Source organism: Myotis myotis, unplaced genomic scaffold (genome assembly GCF_014108235.1).
Source record: "Myotis myotis isolate mMyoMyo1 unplaced genomic scaffold, mMyoMyo1.p scaffold_m19_p_2, whole genome shotgun sequence".
In the NCBI taxonomy this organism is placed as follows: domain Eukaryota; kingdom Metazoa; phylum Chordata; class Mammalia; order Chiroptera; family Vespertilionidae; genus Myotis; species Myotis myotis.
In genome coordinates, this window is record NW_023416324.1 from 159144276 (window position 1) to 159167861 (window position 23586).

The 23586-nt window shown below is 42.4% G+C and overlaps 1 protein-coding gene across 1 annotated transcript in view; it reads left to right on the forward strand.

Moving 5' to 3' along the window:
• The first annotated feature begins 519 nt into the window (after nucleotides 1-519).
• The window catches only part of PARP14 (poly(ADP-ribose) polymerase family member 14), a 31971-nt gene continuing 8904 nt past the window's right edge, over nucleotides 520-23586 (forward strand). The window contains 6 exon segments of the mRNA XM_036350100.1: nucleotides 520-746; nucleotides 6585-6718; nucleotides 7458-7491; nucleotides 10412-10648; nucleotides 13775-13797; nucleotides 13800-14013. Of these exon segments, the coding sequence (XP_036205993.1) occupies nucleotides 560-746; nucleotides 6585-6718; nucleotides 7458-7491; nucleotides 10412-10648; nucleotides 13775-13797; nucleotides 13800-14013 (829 nt within the window). The 5' untranslated portion in view covers nucleotides 520-559.

Consider the following 23586-nt stretch of genomic DNA (forward strand, 5'->3'; position numbering starts at 1 on the left):
AAGAGCATGGCACCTTGTAAATATTACTTAAAAAACCTGTGAATGTACTGTCCTCCCCTCCGGCCCCCATTTCTAGACATACAATATTAGCAGATCCAGGAACAAACTGCAAAGGAAGGAAAAAGAGGTAAAATTCTCACAGCTCATTAATTGTTGAAAGAAGTTCCCAAATGGACCCCAAATATTCTAAAGATCCACAGTTTGATGAGCCATTTTGCTTCCTTGTCAAATGTCCTGCTGAGGCAAAAATAAAGCTGCAGGAAATCTTGTGACACAAAGCTGCTGATTGCCCCTGTGGCTTGTGTGTGTGGCAAATGAGCCTTGGGTTTAGGGACCCGTGTTCACCCAAATACCTGGATGGCCTTGCCCTGGGGCCCAGATGAAAGTGAAGATTCTGAGGGGGTGACTCATCAAATCTGGGGTTGCTGTTTACAGCCAAAGGCAGTTACTTAAGAGCAGGGAGGAGTTCCCTCCCGACCCCCAAACGAAAGTGAAAGAGGCAAAGTTAACTGCTTGAGCTGGGGTAGGACTAGCAGTCCCGCCCTGAACAGGGCTGAGGATGGCTGTGCCTGGCTACTTCCCGCTGCTGGTCGAGGGGTCCTGGGGTCCTGATCCCCCGAAGAGCTTGATCACCAAGTTGCAGTTGTACTTCCAGAGCCCGAAGAGATCTGGAGGCGGGGAGTGTGAGGTCCGACAGGAACCATGCAGCCCGGCCCGCTTCCTAGTGCTCTTCCACCCGCTTGACGGTGAGGGGCGCCGGGGCGGGGGGTGAGAGGAGACCATGGGGCTCTCCCTGTGGGGACACTTGGACTGGGGCGCGCAGCAGGACCGGCTCCAGCAGCAGCAGTTGGCGGTGGGCGGGTTGCAGAATGGACCAGAAATGCGCGGGGTCGCTGCTTTCCTCTGCCGCGCTTCTAAGAACTCAGAGGTGCCTCTGCCTGGAGGTGGCGGGTGGGGGCAGAACCGCGCCAGGGAGAACAGAAAGGCGCTGAGAGCCTGGGTACTCGCTTTATTTTACAAGGCTAATTGTGCGTTAATGTATTAATACACAGAGTGCTAATGGCAGAGTTACATCTCTTGCGCTTTTGGTCTTCTGCTTATTAAGGCAGCATTTCTAGAACTCCCAAGGTTTATGGGAACACGATTTTAAGGGAAGAGAAAGTTTCCCGGGATAAAAGTCCAACTATACGTTAGGGAGATAAATTTGGTTGAAAATAGGCACATTGGTTTCTGTTGGGAGAGACCATGAAAATCAGACCTTTGATGATTACGTGCAGTTATTCTGAGTGAGGACAAGTGAGTCCTTAACAATGAAAGTCAGTGTGGGGCTGGAAGAGACATATTGTGTGCTGTTGTGGATTTGGTAACTGATTCTATGGGAGTGGGCAGTGCTCCATTTGAGAGGGCGTGAGAGGAAGAGCCCTTCTTCCTTCTGTTAATTTTTAGGGGGAGGCGGAAGGGGCTAAGCCAGTGGTCGGCAAACTCATTAGTCAACAGAGCCAAATATCAACAGTACAACGATTGAAATTTCTTTTGAGAGCCAAATTTTTTAAACTTAAACTATATGGGTAGGTACATTGTTACTAACTTAATTAGGTACTCCTAAGCTGGCCTTTGCTAAAAACGTCCTCAATCTGATTGAGGTACATTCACTGAGGTCAACCCCTTCCAACTCTCCCATCCACACTCATCTTTTATCTAATGAAAAAAGTATACAAGACGAGTGTGGATGGGAGAGTTGGAAGGGGTCGACCTCAGCAAACATACCTCAATCAGATTGAACTCTTTAAAAGGTGGCTTCTAGGTTTTCATTTATGGAACTAGCACTAACCACTGCAAATGAGACTGCTGACTGCCTGGCTCACTCACCTCCTGCATGAATTTCACGCCTCCCCTGAGCTATGTATCCCGTGCTCTGCCAGCGCTGAGTCTCCCATCACCCTACTGACTGACACCCCCCACTTCTTCTAACTCCACTTCTTCAAAATAGACTTGCCCAGGCCAAAAACCAACTTCTGCGCATGGGCCACAAAGTTTCAATCTCACTGAACGTTCGCGCCTGCACGTGGTATTTTGTGGAAGAGCCACACTCAAGGGGCCAAAGAGCTGCATGTGGCTCGGGAGCCATGGTTTGCTGACCACTGGGCTAAGCAATGGGAGGAGTCATGAGATTTCCCCATGGGTCATGGAGCTTCCCAGTGGTTCTGGGGTCACCTGGGGAGGGGCAGAGGCCTGCTTAAAATCACATTGCCTGGGTGACAGAGAGAGAGTTATTGGAGGGAGATGACAGCTTGCTCCTGATCACCACTGTCTTTGTTGGTCTTCGCTGGCACCTGTCCCTCGGTTTCAGGCTGGTCCTCAGACTGGGTTGAAGGAGGTTGAGAGTTTTGAGCTTTTGAGGGGGAAGTTCCCCGCTCACAGGCAGTTGAGCAGCTGAGTTCTCTCCTCCCGCTTGCTTTTGCTGTTGAAGAAAAGGGGAGGCCCTGGCTGGTGGGTTCAGTGGTTAGAGCATTGGCCAGTGCACTGAAGGGTTGCAGGTTCAATCCCGGGTGGATGTGTCTCTCTCACATCGAAGTTTCTCTCTCTCTCTCTCTCTCTCTCTCTCTCTTTCTCTCTCTCTCTCCCTCCTTTCCACTCTCTAAAAATCAATGGAATAAATATCCACTGGTGAGGATTAACAACAATAATAACAACAACCACAACAAACACACACAAAAAAGAAAGGGGGAGGACGAATACCAAACATCTGCTTGCTTAAGACAACCACCAGGTACTTTACTGGGAAGCACGTGACCAGACACTCCCAGAGCACACACTTTTTGCATTGGAATCTCCTAGCAGAGGATGTGGACAACCCCTAATCCTGCTTTCCTTCCCTGGATTTGAGAAGCGTTTGGGCCAGAGGAGAGGCAAGGAGGCTTACAAGGCCATGAAAGCAATTGGAAAGCTTTAAGCAAGGATCCAGGAAGGAAAGATGAAACCCAGAGAGGAAAGGGGTACACAGAAGTGTGAAAGAAGTGAGGCGGGCAGGGGGCAGGAGACAGGAGATCTGCTGGGCCCAGAGCTTTATGGAAACAGGTACAGAGTTTTGCAAGGATTAATTTCACCAAGGAATGCACAGAAGGGCAGCTGCATGATATAAGGCATTTCCTCAAGGGATGTTACCACTTTGATTCCAACTGTTAGCATCACCATTCTGGCCCTTAGCAATGCTTCTTTCTTCTTTAGTATCTCATTAACCCTCAGCAGGTTAAACAGACACAGCCCAGCTCTGTCCTAGAGACACAGGAACCCTGAGTGTGGGTGGGTGAGGGCATCAGCACTTTGAACCAGCACCCTCGGTGACTCTGAGGCACTAAAGTTTGAGAATGCTGGTTGTTGATGTCCCTGGATGAACAAAATGGGAGCCCATTATAGGAAATACACACAGCATAGAAATACAACCAGTGCAAAATATGATTCTGTGATGATAACATCATTCTGTTCTAGCCCTCAAATTAGAACCAATTTCAGTCTCCTGCTAGGCTTCTTCCTTCAGCTGTTCTAGCCCACGACCCCCTACCTCCACCCCCAGGCTGCTCAATGGCCCCTTTGTGTTACCCTCAGCACAGACATCTCATAATCCCTGCAACTGATGACCTTTTATGGTCAAAGTTCTTGGGGAGTGGAAAGTCCCAGTCAGTTTCGGTTTCCTATCAGAAGCAGCTTTCTCAGCAGCAAGTTGCCAGGCAATTTGCTAACAATGAATGACCTGCCCTGGCAGTCCTAGGGCAGGAAATCTTGTCTTTACAGGGAGACCCATCCCCTCCACACCAGGAAGTGGCCTCAGCAGGTGCAGGCTCATCTTGTCGTGAAACAGGACTTTAGTCATATAATTCACATAATCAGGCTGAGCCCACCAGCATTTCTCTGTGGAAATTACTGTAGAGCAACCTGAACGATTGAGAAGCTGCATCTTACTTTTATACAGTTCATTGAATTTCTGAAAAGTTGAGCGTAAATTGACTTGGGAGATTTTTGGATGTGTACATTTATCATCCTCTCTGGTCATAATTTGGCTCCTGATTATTGTCAGTCTCTTTGGTGTAAGGAAACCCATTAATAAAAGTAAACATGGATGGTTTGAGATTAGTGCAGGAAGGACATAGGTCAGGGTGGCTGGACATCAGAGATTCAGCCTTATTCCTCCCAGATTCAGCTTTTCCTTGTTGGGGAGCACTTACTGATCTTGCTACCCTCTGTCCTCTTGAAGTAGTGATGCCCATGCATATTGCACACAAAACAGGATGGCACATTATTTATTTTTAAATTATTTTTAATAGATTTCAGAGAGGAAGGGAGAGAAAGATAGAAATATTAATGATGAAGGAGAATCATTGTTTGGCTGCCTCTTGCATGCCTCCTATGTGGGATAGAGACCGAAACCCAGTCATGTGACCTGACTGGAAATCAAACTATGACCTCTTGGTTCATAGGTTGAAGCTCAACCACTGAGCACACCAGCTGAGCCATGCTGACATTTTTATTTTATAATTTAATTTAATTGATTTAGTTTATTCTTACCCACAGATATTTTCTTCCATTGATAGGAAGGTATAGGGGAAAAAGGAAGAGAGAGAAAAAGAAACATTGGTGTGAGAGAGACACATCAATTGGTTTCCTTCTGCACTTGCCCTGATTGGGGCCAGGGGATGGAACCTGAAACCCAGGTACGTGCCCTTGACCAGGAATCAAACCCCTGGCCCTTCCATGGGAGGGTTGACACTCTTACCATTGAGCAACACAGGCCAGGGCCAGGCTGGCACATTTAAATGCATGGCCCTAGCCAGTCACGGGTTTCATCGATTCCCGTCAAGGGCACATGCCCAGGTTTCGAGCTCCATCCCCATTAGGAAGCATGCAGTATGTAGCCGATCAGTGATTCTCTCTTATCATTGATGTTTCTATCTTTCTCTGTCCCTCTCCCTTCCTCTCTGATATCAATAAAAAAATAAAAAAAAACAAATGTCTGGACAGGACTCTACCAAAGTCTAGGGAATAATAAAAGGAAGGTATCACACAGGTCCATGACTCTGGACAACCTGGCTTACAAAACTTAGCTTCTGCTCTGGCACTGGGTTCTTATCCAGCCCTTACTCAAGAAGCTTAGGGCAGCCCCTTAGGAGTCTCTGTGAAGACATCTTTCCTCCAATCAAGAGTGAAATTTGAGTCTTGTATTATTTCTGGGGGTCTGTTTCATTCTATTGGCATCCTATCCTTCCATGGATGGTTGAGGTGGGACAGCTACTTAAGCCTCTCTTTTTGAAAGATTCCTACCTGTATCTTTGGCCTCATCAGGCCAACCATATCAGAATGCAACATGATAACCCATCATTCATGCCAGGGCTACAACAGTGAACAGTAGGGACCTCTCAAAAGTTCCCCTTCACCCTGACATTTTTGCACCATCTGACTATGTCGACCACATCTCCTCATCTCCACTCACTCCCTATTCTCCACACTCTGAGATACACTAACTTTGCCTTTCTTTCTCTCCTGCCTCTTATAATTATAACTTACATTTGCATACCTTTTGTGTGTGTTACAAAATTCATTCACAGACCACTGGTTTGAATGAGAAAACATATTTAAGAGACGTGAAGATAGTTTCTCAATGTCACTCATCTAGAGTTGGAATTTTAATCCAGATTTTTAAAAAAATATATTTTATTGATTTTTTACAGAGAGGAAGGGCGAGAGATAGAGAGTTAGAAACATTGATGAGAGAGAAACATCGATCAGCTGCCTCCTGCACATTTCCTACTGGGGATATTCCCGCAACGCAGGTATATGCCCTTGACCGGAATCGAACCTGGGACCTTTCAGTCCGCAGGCCGACGCTCTATCCACTGAGCCAAACCAGTTTCGGCTAATCCAGATTTTTTGAATGCTTATGTTCACTGTTCAGTTTTTTTTCACTATAGCCCAGCTGCCTGATGTGCGATTTTGTTTTTAAATCTCTCCATCCATTTTTTCCTTTTCCTTTTCCTATCAGATGTGAGGCTTTTATCTTCACAAGTTAAAAGAATTGATTGAAAAACTTATTAACCAGGCTCCTGGCCATTCTGCTCCTGGTTACCCGAGTCACCTTCCTAAAACATGGCTTTTATCATGCCATGTCCCAGCAGCCAATGTTCACTGGCTCACCGTGATGGATGCTTTAATTATTTCATTTACTGTACAATAAATATTGCTCCCTTTCTGAGTGCCCACTGAGCATCAGGTACTATACTACATTCTTTATGTTTCTTCAGTTGAATCCACATAACACCCATATAATACAATCTTTATTAATTGCTTATTATACAGGAAGACTGAGGCTCTGGAAATACTTAAGGTTAAAAAAAATAAGTTTAAAGATAGAATTCAAATCCATGACTGCTTGATACACTTTTCCATTATTTTTTTCTTTCACCGAAGGCCTCTCTTGGGCAAACGACTGAGTAATTGACTGATGATGACAATGGCTTTGAAATATAGAATAATGTTGTGAATAAAGATTGCTTGATGGTTCTTCTTCTCCTCCTTCTTTTTTGATATTTCAGTTCGGGAGAACGTTCTGGAGAGAGAGAACCATGAGTTAGCATTGCCAGGAAGAGGAACATTTAAGTTAACGGTCAAGTTGCCTCCAGACCCAAATGAAGTCCATGATGCCTCTAAGGAGAAAATTCCAGCAACGGTAAGTAAAGGAGCAAGTAGCCAGGAAGTAGGGTGTTCTCCCAAGGTGTGTGGGATGGGAAGCACAATGAGGAACACCTAGTGGAACAAAAAATATAAATCAAACTGCAGTGAGAAATGCAACTTACAGATGTGGTGGGACAGGTATGGAATAATGAAGGAGGAGGCACTTTTTGTTTGATTTTTAGACACTTTCAGAAAAGTCAAGATTTGGGGGTTATAATAAGGGTGGTTTGAGATATAAAATTTTGGGTTGCTCTTAACCTGGAACTTGCTGTATTAGTTTTACTTTTACATTGTTTTGAGGAGATAGCGATCCATACTGCATGTACTAAGTATTTCCTAAAATGGTATAGTAATAGTATTTACCTTGTTGGATTGTTGGATTGTTGTGAGGGTTGGATGAGACAACCGGAGTAAAGCAAATGGTACAGTGTTCATGGGAAAGACTCAATAAATGTTAAATGGGGAAAAGATGCAGATCTTACCCCAAGCCCCGGACACTTGGTAATCACTGGGGTTTCTGTTATTTGTGACTAGTTTTTGCCAGTGATTTTTGTTCTGAGTAACTGGAGGTGCCACTACATATGGGGAGCATTCAAAAGCATTATTGCTGTATTTTTTCACTATTGTGTCTGCTGACCTTATATCTCCAGGCTGGTCTCAGGCACATTTTCTTAATGTAAAGAAATTTGCATTATTGGCAATTTATTAATGCTACTTTATTATTTGAATTTCAGGAATCCAAGGCCAAAGAACATGCCAAAGAACCAGGTAAGGTTTCAATTGAGATGACTGGCCTTCACAAGGCAGTTTTGCTTTGATTAAAGATGGCACTTATCTTCTTTACTTCACAAGGCAGGTTTTGCTAAACTTGGTGGTGCTTTGGGCTGCATCCCCATTATACTCTCAGCCAGCTGTTCAGAGGGTGAACACTGGGGCAGCCACTTGAGCTCTAAAGGCTCAGGTCAGAAGGATGGAAACAGCTCTCTCTGTGGGGACTGGGAGACACCTTGCAATTGAGCGGAGGGCTAAGAGGGCCTGGAGGAAGGTGATGGACTGACCTTTAGAGCCCACTTGTGCCCAAGCTGCCATCGAGAAGCAAGTGCATGACGTATCAGTGGGTGCTGTGTGTGGCCAAGTCAGTTTCTGAGCACTGGGTGTGGGAAGTGCTGTCCTCAGGAGCCACTACAGGAAGGTGTGGGTCCTCTGTGGATGAAAGCTTGAGTGCTGGGTGCAGGATGGGGTGCAACCCTCCAGAACAGCAGCAGCTCCTCTCCTCCATCTGCTATGAGATAGAGCCCGACACCTAGTGGCTGTTGTGGAGTCTGTTGCTTAACTAGTGTCTGGGTGTTAGCCTGTGGCACCTGACATTTACTAAAGAAGCCACACTTTTCTGGGCTAAGCATGGTGTTATAAAGGGGACGAAAAAGTGAAATGTGTTGAATGGCTGAGCAAGAGAGATAAAGTGATACATATCCAGATCTTTTGGGGAAAAAAAATTCCAAAAACATGTAAATATTTTCTTCTAAAGTAGAAATTGTCTTGAGAACATGTTTAGATTTTTGCAACTTTCTCTTTTTGAAAATGGTACTGGGATGAGAGCTTGGGGTCATTGTCAGGGCTCTTGGGTCCATTGTCAGAACTTCTGTCTTTTTTATTTGTCTTCAAGTGCATAACCAGTTTGCCCATCACCTACTAGAAATTTGTCTTTTCTTTAAGCTTTCACATGTTGGTCTCATTCATTCCCCCCTCACCCCAGGCCCCCATTATCACTTTACAAATCCAGCATGGCAGGAATACCCTGCTTGTTCTCTCTGTACCTGATGTCCTTCTCCTTAAATCTGACCAGTCCTTTGTATTGCGGGATATCTGGTCATCTTTTTCACAGAAACCTTCCCTGGCTCACCTTACCACCAACTGTAAGATAAAGTCCAGACCCCATTCTGGGGGGGGGGGGGTCTGATCTGGCCTCATTTCTTACATCTCTGTACATGAGAGCTCCTTAAGCTTTTTTGGTCAGATCACCATTTCCTAAATAGTTTGCCGCAATGCAGTACTCTGCCTGTATTCTGTTGCTCACAGTACTCTCTACCCCACGTGTCTCTACCTAAATCCAATAGACCCTTCAAAATTACTCAGATTCCTCCTCTTCTCTAAACCCTTCCCAAGCCAGCCAATCCCTTTATCTCTCTTTCCTGGAATCCTGACTTAATTGTTGGTGCTCTTTATATGGCAATGCCTCTCTTGTGATGAAGCTTCTAATAGTGGGGTGATAAAACTGTATTGCTAGCAAGGCTCTTATCATTCACTCAGTCCAATACTCTCATTTTTAAATTAAGAGATGTGCCCAAGCTCACATGGCTAAAGAGTGGCAGAGTCAGGGGTTGAACTCATAGGGCCTCACCTCCAGCCCAGTACTCATTCTGGTTTGTCATTCATGACTCATTGAATGCTAGTTTATGTTGCTGTTGAATCCTCAAGCTATTTTTTATTTGGCATAAATGTGTGTGTGTGTGTGTGTGTGTGTATGTATTTGTTGGGGTGATCTAACTGCTGTAACAAACAAGTCCCCAGATTACAATGCAGTGTAGTTGGCAGCTAGGGTGGTGGGTGGAGTGTAGACTGCTTTATGCAGTCATTTGGGAATCCAGGACCCCTTGATACATGGCCTGCAAGGTCACTGCAAGAGAGAAAGGAGATCCATATGAAGGAGACATGAATTGATCATGCTTAGAAGTAGAATTCACCCCTTCTTCCCATATTCCATTAGCCACACGAACTCTACTATAGGAACTTCACTGAAGGAAGTTTGGGTAATATTTCCTAGAAAGAAAACAAAGTGGATTTGATAAGCACATGACATTTTACTCTGCCATAATAAACATTTACAAATGTCAGTTTCTTTTCTTATTTTTCTTGAATACCTCCATTAGAAAATAAGTTCCTTATCCAATGTTTTTTGTATGTACCCTCTCCACATATCCAGTACCTTTAACATACCAAGGGCTCCAACTGTATAGTTGTGCAAAGAATGTCTAAAGATACTATTATACCCATCATGCTTCTCTGCACTGGATTAAGCCTAGAGTAAGACTGACCTTATGCATATGTGTAACTCACTTATGGTCAACAATGGGGAGGAACAAGCTGGCTGGAGTGATTGCTATTCACTGAGTTTGATGTACATGTATAGGCTCTAGGCCTTTTTACTATCTCTGTGTATCCCCTAGTCATTCAGTGCAAGCATCTTTTTTTCTCTTCAGTGATGGGAAGTACTGCTTTTCAGAGCATAAAGTGTTAGATCATGCTCATGTTTGGCATCATCAGATATTCTTGCTTTCCTCCAGTGGTCCAAGCACTAAATCTCCAATTCAACAGATATTCATTGAGCCTCAAGTATATACCATGTGCTAGCAATACCAGGATGCATAAACATGTTCCTTACCTTTGAGAAACTGAGTTCAATCACTGTGGTGCTGTGATAGAAGTATATGTTAGCAGAAAGAGGTGTAATAAAATTGAACATCATCATCAGAATTCATTTAAGCTAAAAGCCCTCTAAGATCTGTTTTTATTTGAGTTAGCTAAGAGGTTGGGAAGGAAAGAGGGCAGTGTCTTATGATAATTTACTTTGCTGAAAACATGGTAGATAAATATAACATCTTGACCTCTTTTGTATCCCTAAAATCAGATGCATCAGAAGATACACAAATCTCTCTCAACAAAAGATCAGAAAAAATGGAAGATATCCCAAAGCAATGTGAAAATATTCCCTCTTTGGTTGCATTTGAAAATCTCAAAGCAAATGTGACTGACATGATGCTAACCTTGTTGGTGGAGAACATAAGTGGCCTGTCCAGTGATGATTTTGAAGTGGAAATAATACGAGATTTTGATGTTGGCGTAGTTACCTTTCGAAAATACATAGGTAAGATGAACTGACCCTTCATGTTCAGTCTTCTTTGCACAGCACTTTTGGGATTTGGGACACCCAGCTAATGGAATGTCTCTGAAAGTTAGACTCTTGTTAGTAGCTGGTAAGAGAGGACGCCAAGTTAATATAGATCCTTTTTTATTTGAAAGAGAAGCAGTTTTGTTGTGAATCCAAATTATGGCATGTTTAATGAATTAAATTTATTGTATGAGTTTTGTGTGTATGTGTGTGTGTGTGTGTGTGTGTGTGTGTAAGAGAGAGAGAGAGAGAGAGAGAGAGAGAGAGAGAGACACACCTAAATGAAAATCTAATGAAGTCCATGGATCTTAACGTGATTCTGAGCACAGGAGTGAGTGTTTTCACGCGCTACCACATTGAGAGAAGTAAATATGGATCTGTGTTACCAAATTGGACTTGAAAGTAATAATTATAATACTAGCAAACACTCAAATGCTGTTAGTGTAAGTCAGGTACTATGTTAAGCTCTTTACATGTATTACTTGATTTGTTCCTTTCAACAACCTTTTGAGATGATTATTATTTCTCATTTTATACCTGAGGAGACAGAGGTGCAGAGATGCTAATAAATGAAGAACTGGATTTGAACCCTGGCAGCATACCTCTATACAGCCTGTTCTGTTATCCCCTTTACCATATATCTTCTCAGTGTTTTCAGCGTCATCTACTTGTGCAGGGAGAGTAAGTGCATGTGATGCAGAAAATGAGTGCTCTTTGAGGTCTGTGGGAGGAGTCTGTGAGTTGGAAGAGCCATCTCCAGAAAAACGGGGACATTTTCCAATTCCAAGTCCTCACTGTTCCATAGCTGAGGCAGTGGAATGGTTAATTAAGAGCACAGGTCATGCCCTGGCAGGTGGCTCCATTGGTTAGAATGTTATCCCATGCACCAAAAGGTTCTGGGTTTGATGCTGATGTTTTTCTCTCACATTGATGTTTCTCTCACTCTCTCCCTTCCTTTCTCTCTCAAATCAACAAAAACATATCTTGGGTGAGGATAAAAAAAAAAAAGAGCGAGGTCATGATGTCAAAATTCTAGCTTCAACATTTAACTAATTATCTGAGGTTGGCCAAGTTACTATCCTCTGTGTGCTTTGCTTTCTTCACCTATAAAATGGGGATAAGAATACCTGCCTTATTCAGTTTCTGTGAGAATTAAAGAAATAATGTTTGAAAAACTCTTAACATCGTTCCTGGTAAGGACATGGTAAGGACTCAATAAGGGAGCTATTCTACTTTCAAGTTTATGATTATTTCTCATAAAGGAATAACTAGATGGATCTGCTTTTGTTTATTGAGCAAAAATTTTGAATGCCTACTATGTGCACGTGTCTAGGTGCTGTAGTAGTAATATGAGATTTTGATGTTGCCAAGATGAATAATTCTTGGTCCCTGCTTCTCAGGAACTCCTATGGTGCAGGGTGGAAACCAATACACAAATGAACAGTGAAGATCAAAGGAGAAGTTGCCTCCCTTGGCTGTGAACAGCAGGCTGTGGGGAATGGGAGGAAAGGGGACCCAAACAGGGCAGTGTGGCTTTGCCCTGCCTCCATCCTTCTATGAAGCTTAGACTCCTGCAGTACCAGGCTATCAGGTCCCCAATATACTATGTTCAATGTCACTGCTGTTCCCTCTGCCTGAAATGCTTCCTCCCATATCTATCTGGTAAACTCTTCTTCATCGTTCAAAACTCAGATTGGTGACTACTTACTCTGGGAATCCTTGTCTGAGTGCCAATATTAGTCTTCTGGCCTCATTTGATACCACAATAGACCACTTGTTTGCTTTCAAGACTTCCTCCTTCCTGGAAGGTGAATGTTCAAGAACTTGTATTCAACTCCCTCCCCAGCTCCTAGCACAGTGCCTGACACAATGTGGGCCCAGCATCAATATTTATTTATTTGAAAGAGATAATTGGGTTGAGTCCTGAAGAAGGAATAGGACCAAGATAAAAAATTGGAGGAGGGCATTTCAAGCACAGGAAACCATATAAACAAAGACAAAGGAGAATGGTTTTGAAAATAATGACTAGTTTCTGTGGCAGTATGAAAATAAAATGAATGGCATGGAATAACCAGAGGTGATATTTAGAAATTAGTTTGGAGTCAAATAGCAAAGGACATATTTCACCTAGCTCAGGAGTGTGAACTCATGCCTGCAGGTAATGGGGAGCCATTGAAAGACTTGAGAAAGGGGTGAAGTGAGGAGATTTGAATAGTAGAGAGTACTCAGGTGGTTATATCAAGGAGGGCTGGAGCGGGCTGTGGAGGTAGGGACACAACTCTGTGGTAAGACATTCATAAATGCATCATTGTTCAGAGACTGGGAATTTTTGGCAAATAAATTGCCTGCTCCACCCCCTGCCCAGGCCTGACACCTCTGGCCCAGGCTTCAGGCCTTGACAGGGGACCCCCAGACCCCTCCAATTGCTGGCTCTGCCCCCCGCCCAGGCCTGACGCCAGGGCAGGGGACCCCCGGGTGCTTCCTATTGCCGTCTCCACCACCGCCCAGGCCTGACGCTTCTGGCCCAGGCTTTAAGCCTGGGCATGGGACCCCTATCTCCCCCCGATCACTGGCTCCGTCCCCCCCCACCCAGGCCTTATGCCTCTGGCCCAGGTGTCAGGCCTGGGCAGGGGACCCCAATCTCCCCCCAATTACTAGCTCCACCCTCGCCCAGGCCTGATACCTCGGCCAGAGGCGTCGACCACCATCACCCTCCAATCGCTGGATTGGTCCCTTGCCCAGTCCTGAGGCCTCCACTAGATGTGTCAGGCCTGGGCAGGGAACCCCCATCCTCCCCTATTCACTGGCTTCTGGGAGGCTTCTGGGGCTTCTGGGGCCAGCCTGTGGCCCGGGATCAGAACCCATCATGGGTGGCAGGCAGGTGGCTTCTGGGGTTGCACACGGGGGCCTGGATAGTGGCTCTTGTGCTGGTGGCAGCGCTGTCCTGCCTGCAGTATGCAAATTAGCGGCAATCTTTGTTGGTGGTTAATTTGCATATAATGCTGATTAGCCCATGGGAGGTGTAGCGAAGGTACGGTCAATTATCGTGTTTGTCTATTATTAGATAGGATAATTTTCTGATTGATTAATTTTGGTTTGCAGATGCCATGAAATTTGTTGAAGATTGTGTGCCATGCACCATTCAGTGACACGACTTCAGCTTTCTCCAAGACTTCTGGAAATGACAAAAACAATCAGGGTTGAAAACCTGCCACCTGGTGTTGACTCCGATAATTTGAAATGTTTATTTGAAAATCCTCAAAATGGAGGGGGAAGAATTGTCAGTATTGAATGTTTTCCTGAAGAGAGTTCAGCTCTGATAGAATTTTTTGACAGAAAAGGTAATGTCTATTAGCCTGATTTTGTACACCTTTCCTGGCATAATTTAAATTTGTTAACATATCTTACTATTATAGTTATCAGTTAAATTCTGATGTATTTTATTTTTATTCATATATTTCCTTGGTAATCCAGTTAGGAATCCTGTTCATCTGGGATATGATATTTAATGTGTCCAGTGATTCAAACATTAAAGAAGTAATGTCACTTTTTTGAAAGATATAACGTTTCTCTCTATAAGTCTCTACTTATGATAACTGAAAAATCTATAACTCTTAGAATCCTGGAAATACTGTGTTTAAAAAAAAAAAGCAATTTTCTGTGTTTTTAAGCTGTACACTTGCAGAAATTCTGAAGTTAATTTTAACAAGTTAAGGAAAGAAAATACTCAGAAATGCACATGCTCCTAGAAAGTGTCACTATGTCCCCTTTCACCTGTCAGGGTCATCATTCAGAAGTTAATAGGGGCGATTTCACATGATCAGTGGGTGCAGTGACCCTGTGAAATCTCCAGCTGAACCTCAGGGAAGCACTCCTGAGGGTTTTGTAGACATAAATTGCCAGTTCTCTGAGACACTTGCAAAGCCGGCTTGGAGATTCCATTCATGTTCAGAGGTCAAGGCTGAGGAATTAGGGAACCTGACTTCCTAGGGAAAGAAAAAACATGGTGTTTGGGGTTAAATGGGGGAGCATGAGATAGGATCATGTGATATGCTACCCACTTAAGATAAATTGCTTCATGGGGTGCTTGGAAGAACCTTCTTCAGCTTTTATAAGTTGGAGAAGGTGGGGTGAAGGTATGTTTTAGCTTAAAATAGAATGAAAGACGTAGTGTTCCTTGGGAAAAGTTAGAGCTACATAAAGCTGTCTACTCTAGAATTTGGCTCCCAGCCAATGATGGGAGTTGACAACTTTGTGGCTTTTGAATAAATTGAGGGCATGGGGCAGTTGGGTGTGTCTTCAGAATGCCTAGTTATGAGGTACCACTAATAATAGGAAGTATTTAATTGAGGCTTATCTTATTTTTTAAATTTTTTTATTGTTTTAAGTGTTACATATAGTATTATTACATATGTCTCTTTTTCCCCGCATTGACCTCCCCCTACCTACCCCACCCTCCAGCACATGCTCTCACCCTGCTAGTGTCTGTGTCTCTTGGTTATGCTTATATGCATGCATACAGGTCCGTTGGTTGATCTCTTTCCCCCATCCCCCCGCCTTCCCATTAAAGTTTGACCATCTGTTTGATGCTTCTCTGTCTCTGCATCTATTTGTTTTAAATTAAATCTTTATTGTTCAGATTATTACAGTTATTCCTCTTTTTCCCCTCATAGCTCCCCTCCACCCATTCCCCCCCCCACCCTCTGCTCTCACCCCCCCCCCCCCACTGCCCTCATCCATAGGTGCACGATTTTTGATCAGCCTCTTCCCACACCCCTTTCCCCCCAAGAATAGTCAGTCCACTCCCTTTCTATGGCCCTGATTCTATTATAATCACCAGTTTATTCAGTTCATCAGATTATTTATTCACTTGATTTTTAGATTTACTTGTTGATAGATGTGTATTTGTTGTTCATAGTTTGTATCTTTACTTTTTCTTCTTCTTCCTCTTCTTAAAGGATATCTTTCAGCATTTCATATAATACTGGTTTTGTGGTGATGAACTCCGTTAGCTTTTTCTTATCTGTGAAGCTCTTTATCTGACCTTCAATTCTGAATGATAACTTTGCTGGATAAAGTAATCTTGGTTGTAGGTTCTTGGTGTTCATCACTTTGAATATTTTTTGCCACTCCCTTCTGGCCTGCAAAGTTTCTGTTGAGAAATCAGCTGACAGTCGTATGGGTACTCCCTTATAAGTAACTGACAGTCTTTCTCTTGCTGCTTTTAAGATTCTCTCTTTTGTCTTTTGTCATTGCTTTACAGGCGTTGCTATTATTGTAATCCTTATTTTACAAATGAAGTGCATTTTAATTATGATGTGTCTTGGTGTGGTCCTCTTTGGATTCCTTTTGTTTGGGGTTCTCTGCGCATCCTGGACTTGTAAGTCTATTTCTTTCACCAGGTAGGGGAAGTTTTCTGTCATTATTTCTTCAAATAGGTTTTCAATATCTTGCTCTCTCTCTTCTTCTGGCACCTCTATAATTCGAATGTTGGCACGCTTGAAGCTGTCCCAGAGGTTCCTTACACTATCTTCATATTTTTGGATTCTTTTTTCATTTTGCTTTTCTGGTTGGGTGTGTTTTGCTTCTTCATATTTCAAATCTTTGACTTGATTCCTGTGATCCTCTGGTCTGCTGTTGGGATTCTGTATAATATTCTTTATTTCAGTCAGTGTATGCTTAATTTCTAGTTGGTCCTTTATCACAACCTCAAGGGTCTCATTAGATTTCTTGAGGGTCTCATTAAGTTTATCGGCGGTTTCTAGAAAGTTCTTGAAAAACCTTAAAAGTGTGGTTTTGAACTCTATATCCAGTAGTTTGCTTTCCTCCATTTTTGTCATTTGTGTCCTGTTTCTTTGTCTCCGCATTTTTTTTATGCTTCTCTGTGTCGATAAAGTGGCTTTCTGTGCTAGGTGTCCTATAGGGCCCAGTGGTTCAGCCTCCCCAATTACCTGAGGTAGACACTCTTGGTGCACCCCTTGTGGGCTTTGTGCACAGTCTTGTTTTAGTTAAGCCTTGATTGTTGTAGGTAACACTGGGAGGAATTGACCTCCAGGCCACCTGGCTATGAGAATCAGCTGTGTCTGCAGTGGTAGAACTTCTGTGCTGGAGAAATCCCTCCAGGGTAAGACTTGCTTCAGTGGGGCTTTGGTGCTCACTGAGTCTGCCCCCTGAGTGTGTCCTTTATGGATCCGAGGAGCTGCAATCTGGATAGTCCCACTCTGACCACTTGGCACACTGGCTCCTGGATCTCTAAGGAGGTGCTAATCTAGCCTTTGCCTGAGGCTACCCAGCAGGAGCCAGCTGTGACACAATGCAAATTGCCCTGGGGCCTTGGGCCAGGTGCAGTTTGTTAGGTAATTATCAGATTGCAAAGGGCCAGGTCTTTCATATGCAAAAGCCTCTGTGCACGGCTTGGGCAGGGCGGGGTCCCAGGGGATCAACAGGGTGGAGCGAGCAGTTATGGCTACTCTCAGTCCTGCCCTCAGAGGCCTTGCTTCTCAGTGTCCCAGCAATCACTGCAAGCACCTCCGAGAGAAAGCCGACCGATGCCATAGTCCAGTTTCTCTCGTATGTGTCTGGGTCTCCAGAGACTCACCCGGAACTGGAGCTCAGAGCTTGAGACTCCCTCCCAATTGAAAAAAACAACCGTGTCCTCAGCCGCCAGCCCTCTCTGCATGCAGCTCTGTACCTCTGTATTTTACTTCTGCCCCGTACCTCCTCTGAGTCTCGGTATGCTTTTCTCTTTCTTTCTAGTTGTAGAATTTCCACTCAGCCAGCCTTCCTGTGGTTCTGGATGATGTCCGTTCTGTCTTTTAGTTGTATTTTTGATGTGGTTGTGCGTGGCAGCAATCTCCGGTGTTTACCTATGCCGCCATCTTGGTTTTTCTCTCGGCATCTATTTTTGTCCATCAGTTTATGTTGTTCATTATATGCCACAAATGAGTGAGGTCATGTGATATTTATCTTTCTCTGACTGGCTTATTTTCCTTGGCATAATGGTCTCCTGTCCCATCCATGCTGTTGCAAAGGATAAGAATTCCCTTTTTTAACAGCAGCATAGTATTCCATTGTGTAGATTTACCACAGTTTTCTTTTTTTTAAGTTTTTTTATTGCTTAAAATATTACAAAGAGTGGTACATTTGTCTCCTTTTTTTCCTGCCCTTGACCTTCCCCCAGCCTCCCCTACCCCCCAGTGTCTTGTGTCCATTGGTTATGCTTATATGTATGCATACAAGTCCTTTGGTTGATCTCTTACCCCGTCCACCCAAGCCTCCCCAGCCTTCCTGCTGTAGTTTGACAGCCTCTGTATCTATTTTTGTTCATCAATTTATAATGGTCTTTATTAACGATAAGGGAGTGAGATCATGTGGTATTTTTCTTTCACGGACTGGCTTATTTCACTTAACATAATGCTCTCCACTTCCATCCATGCTGTTGAAAATGGTAAGAATTCCTTCTTTTTTATAGCAGCATAGTATTCCATTGTGTACATGTACCACAGTTTTCTAATCCACTAGTCTGCTGATGGGCACTTAGGCTGTTTCTAAATCTTAGCTATTGTAAATTGTGCTGCTATGAACATAGGGGTGCATATATGCTTTTTGACTGGTGTTTCTGTTTTCTTGGGATATATTCCTAGAAGTGGGATTACTGGGTCAAATGGCAGTTCCATTTTTAATTTTTTGAGGAAACGCCATACTGTTTTCCACAGTGGCTGCACCAGTCTGCATTCCCACCAGCGGTGCACAAGGGTTCCTTTTGCTTGGCATCCTCGCCAGCACTTGTCGTTTGTTGATTTGTTGATGATAGCCATTCTGACAGGTGTGAGATGGTACCTCGTTGTTTTGATTGGCATCATGGATGATTAGTGACTTTGAGCATGTTTTCATATGTCTCTCTGCTTTCTGTATGTCCTCTTTTGAAAGGTGTCTATTTAGGTCCTTTGCCCATTTTTTTTTTTATTGGATTGTTTATTTTCCTTTTGTTAAGTTGTATGAGTTCCCTATAAATTTTAAACCCTTATCAGAAATAACATTGGCAAATATGTTCTCCCATGCATTGAGCTTTCTTGTTGTTTTGTTGATGGTTTCTTTTGATGTGCAGAAGCTTTTTATTTTGATGTGGTCCCATTTGTTTATTTTCTCTTCGTTTCCATTGCCTTAGGAGCTGTATTTGTAAAGATATTGCTATGACATATCTGCTATTGGTAAAGATATTATTATGACATGTCTGCTGTTTTGCTGCCTATGTCTTCTTCTAAGATTTTCATGGTTCTTCATTGTACGTTTAAGTCCTTTATACATTTTGAGTTTATTTTTGTGTAAGTTGGTGATCTAGTTTCATTTTTTTTGCATGTATCTGTCCAATTTTTTCAACACCATTTATTGAAGAGACTGTCTTGACTCCATTGTATGGTCTTGCCTCTTTTGTCAAATATTAATTGAGCATAATGGCTTGTGTCGATTTCTGGGTTCTCTGTTCTTTATCCATTGGTCTATATGTCTGTTCTTGTGCCAGTACCAGGCAGTCTTGAGAACAGTGGCTTTGTAAGATAGCTTGATATCTGGTATTTTGATCCCTCCAACATTGTTTTTCTTTCTCAAGATTGCTGTAGCTATTTGGGGTGTGTTTTTTTTTTTTTAATTCCAGATGAATTTTTGGAAAGTGTGTTCTAGGTCTTTGAAGTATAAGGTTGGTATTTTAATGGGGATTGCATTGAATCTATAGATTGCTTTGGGTAGTATGGACATTTTAATGATGTTGATTCTAACAGTTCATGAACACGGTATATTCTTCCATTTGTTTATGTCTTTTCTCTATCTCTTTTTTCCGTGTCCTGTAAATTCCTGAGTATAGTGCCTTTACCTTCTTGGTTAAATTTTTCCCCAGGTGTCTTAATTTTTGTTGCAATGGTAAATGGGATTTTTTTTTTAGTTTCTCTTTCTGTGAATTCATTATTGGTGTATAAAAAAAGCCATAGATTTCTGAGCATTAATGTTGTATCCTGCTACATTGCTGAATTCATTTATTAAGTCTAGTAGTTTTTTGATAGAGTTTGTAGGGTTTTCAATGTACAATATCATGTCATCTGCGAACAATGACAATTTTACGTTTCCTTTTCCAATTTGGATGCCTTTTATTTATTTTTCTTGTCTGATCACTATGTCTAGCACTTCCAGTACTATGTCAAACAGGAGTGGTGAGATGGGCATCCCTGTCTTGTTCCTGTTCTTAAGAGAAATTGTTTTAGTTTTTGCTCATTGAGTATGATGTTGGCTGTAGGTTTGCCATATAAGGCTTTTATTATGTTGAGTATGATCCCTCTATTCGCACTTTGCTGAGGGTTTTTATCAAGAAAGGGTGTTGGATTTTGTCAAATGCTTTTTCCGCATCCATTGATATGACTATGTAATTTTTGTCTCTCAATTTATTCATGTGATGTATCACGTTTATTGATTTGTGGATATTGTACCAGTCTTGCATCCCCGGAATAAATCCCACTTGGTCATGGTGTATGATCCTGCTGGATCTGATTTACTAGAATTTTGTTGAGGTTTTTAACATCTATGCTCATCAGGGATAATGGCCTGTAATTGTCTTTCTTTGTAGTATCTTTACTGGTTTTTGGATTAGGGTAATGCTGGCTTGGTAGAAAGAACTTGGAAGTGGCCTTCCCCTTGAATTTTTTAGAATAGTTCGAGGAGGATAGGTTTTAGTTCTTTGAATGTTTGATAAAACTCCTCCGTGAAGCCGTTTGTTCCAGGGCTTTTGTCTGCTGGCGTTTTTTATTTTGTTGTTGTTTTTTTAAATTACTGTTTCAATTTCATCTGTAGTTATTAGCCTATTGAGGTTTTTTGATTCTTTCTGATTGAGTTTTGGAAAGTTGTATTTTTCTAGGAATATGTCCATTTTGTCAAGGTTGTCCAGTTTGTTGGAGTAGAGTTTTTTGTAGTATTTTTTACAAACCTTTATATGTCTGTTGGGTTGTTACTTCACCTCTGTCATTTCTGATTTTGTTTATTTGTGTCTTCTGTCTCTGTTTCTTGGGGAGCCTGGCTAGAGGTTCATCAATCTTGGTTATCCTTTCAAAGAACCTGTTCTTGGTTTCATTGGTCTTTTGTATTGTTTTTTTGGTCTCTATGTTGTTTATTTCTGTTCCGATCTTTATAATTTCCTTCCTTCTGCTTACTCTGGGCCTTTCTTGTTGCTCTATTTCTAGTTCTTAAAGTGACAGGGTTAGATAATTTATTACCGTTTATTCTTGTTTTTTTTTGGGTAGGCTTGTAGAGCTATGAACATCCCTCTCAGGACTGCTTTCACTGTGTCCCATAGATTTGGGATTGTTGTGTTTTCATTGTCATTTGTTTCTAGGATGCTTTTTATTTCTTCTCTGATCTCTTTATGACCCAATCATTGTTTAATAGGATGCTATTTAGTGTCCAAGTGTTTGCTTTTTTTCATTGTTTTTATTGTAATTGATTTCTAATTTTCTGCCTTTGTGATCTGAGAAGATGCTTGTTATGATTTCTATTTTCTTGACTTTGAAGAGAGTTTTTCTGTGTCATAATATGTGTTCTGTCTTTGAAAATGTCCCATGTGCACTTGAGAAGAATGTATATTCTGTAGCTTTGGGGTGAAATGTTCTGAAGATGTCAATTAAGTCCATCTGATCTAGTGAGTCATTTAAGATTTCCATTTCTTTGCTGATTTTTTCTTTAGAGAATTTATCCAGTGGTGTCAATGGGGTACTAAAGTCCCCTACTATGATTGTATTGCTGTCGATCTCTCCCTTGATATTTTCCAGAAGTTTTTTTTTTTTTTATTTATCTGAGTTTTCCTGTATTGGGTGCATATATGTTTATCAGAGTTATGCCCTATTGTTGAATTGCTTCCTTTAGTATTATGAAATGGCCCTTCTTATCTCTTGTTATGGCCTTCATTTTGAAGTCTATTTTTTCAGATTGTATTGCTACCCCAGCTTTTTTCTGATTTCCATTTGCCTGAAAAATTTTTTTCCATCCCTTCACTATCAGTCTGTATGAGTCCTTGGTTCTGAGGTGAGTTACAGGACAGCTGCCCCCCACCGTCATGGGTCTCTTGTAGACAGAAAATGTGTGGGTCATGTTTTCTTATCCATTCAGCTACCCTATATCTTTTGATTTGAGAATTTAATCCAGTTACATTTGAGGTGGTTATTGATAGGTAATTGTTAATTGCCATTTTTATTCTTTATGCATGTGGTCCTTGTTCCCTTTCTATTTCTTCTTTTTATAGCAGTCCCTTTAGCTATTCTTGCATTACTGGCTTGGTGGTAATAAAGTCCCTTAGTCCTTTTTTGGCTGTGAAGTTCCTGATTTCACCTTAAATTTTTATTGATAGCCTTGCTGGGTATAGTATTCTTGGATTCAGTCCCTTGCTTTGCATCACTTTGTATATTTCATTCCATTCCCTTATGGTCTGATGTCTTTCTGTTGAGAAATAAGTTGCTATTCTAATGGGAGATCCCTTGCTGGTAACTTTCTGTCTCTCTCTGGCAGCCTTTATAATTCTTACTTTGTTGTTGATGTTTGCCAGTTTAACTATGATGTGTCTTGGTGTTAGCCATTTTGGGTTCAACTTGTTTGGGTGTCTAGGTGCTTCTTGGACTTGTGTGGCTTTTTTCTTCCCAACATCCAGGAAGTTTTCTGTCATTATTTCTTCAAACAGGTTTTCTATTCCTTGCTCCACTTCCTCTTAATCTGGCAACCCTATTATGTGTATGGTGTTCGTTTCATGTTGTCTAAAAGCTGTCTTAGACTCTCCTCCTGCTTTTTAGGTTTTCTTTCCAGTTGCTGCTGTGTTTGTGTTTTTTTCTACCTCGTCTTCTAACTTACTGATGCAGTACTCCACTTCTTCTAGTCTACTGTTGAAGCCTTCCATTGTGTGCTTTCTTGCAGCTATGGCATTCTTCATTTCCTCTTGATTCCTTTTCATGTTGGTGACATTCTCATTCAGCTCCTTATAATTCTCATTGAGTTGTGTGTATTTGTCAGCCAGACATTTAAGCATCCTTAAAACCATTACTCTGCTTTTTTTCTCTGAGAAGTTACTTGTCTCCACTTCATATAATTCCTCCTCTGGTGATTTCTCTTTTTCTTTCCTTTGGAGATTGATTTTTTGTCTCCCCATTTTTTTCTGCAACGATTTAATTATTTCTATGTCTTAGATCCAACTGCTTTGCTACCCAGGTTCTTTTGAGGGTGGTGCTATGTAGTTGATGATTTTGGGGACCAAGTGGTGCAAAATCTCAAATTCCCTGGGCTTGGTGATCTAGTGTAGCTCCCTACTTGAGCTATTTGGGTTCTCTTGATGTACTTGGGTCTTGAATGTTGGTTTCTGGTTCATGGATGAAGTCTTGCCATGGATTGTCTGGCTATGTGACTCACTTCCGGCTTTATTGTTCAGGGTGTTGTGGATGTGATTGTGGTTCTGGCTCTTGTGAAAAGGGTTGCCTGAGGTCTCACTGGAATGTGTTCACTGTGAATTCCTGGAGTCCACAGCCTGGGAGGAAGGGGTCTCAGGGCCTGAGGCTCAGGTACTATGATTTTGGCCATTGTTGTGTGACTCTTGCTTGGGTAATCTCACTCTGCAACTCACTATGAGGATCTCAGAGGCCATGACGGTGGGTGGAAGCTGTCCTGTACTCTGCAGTAGAGGCAGTGGGACTCTGGCCAAGGTGATTTTCCTCTGTGAGTGACGAGGGGGTCAGGAGCCAGCAGCTGCGGATGTGGGAGTCTCATAGTCTGTGGTTGGAACAGTGTGGGGAATCCTCAGTAACTCACCCAGGTGTCGAAAAGCAGGCAGCCAGGAGGAGGAAGTCGTGGATCCTGCTGAGGGAACTTTGCACCCTTGGTTGGAGAGGCATGTGCCT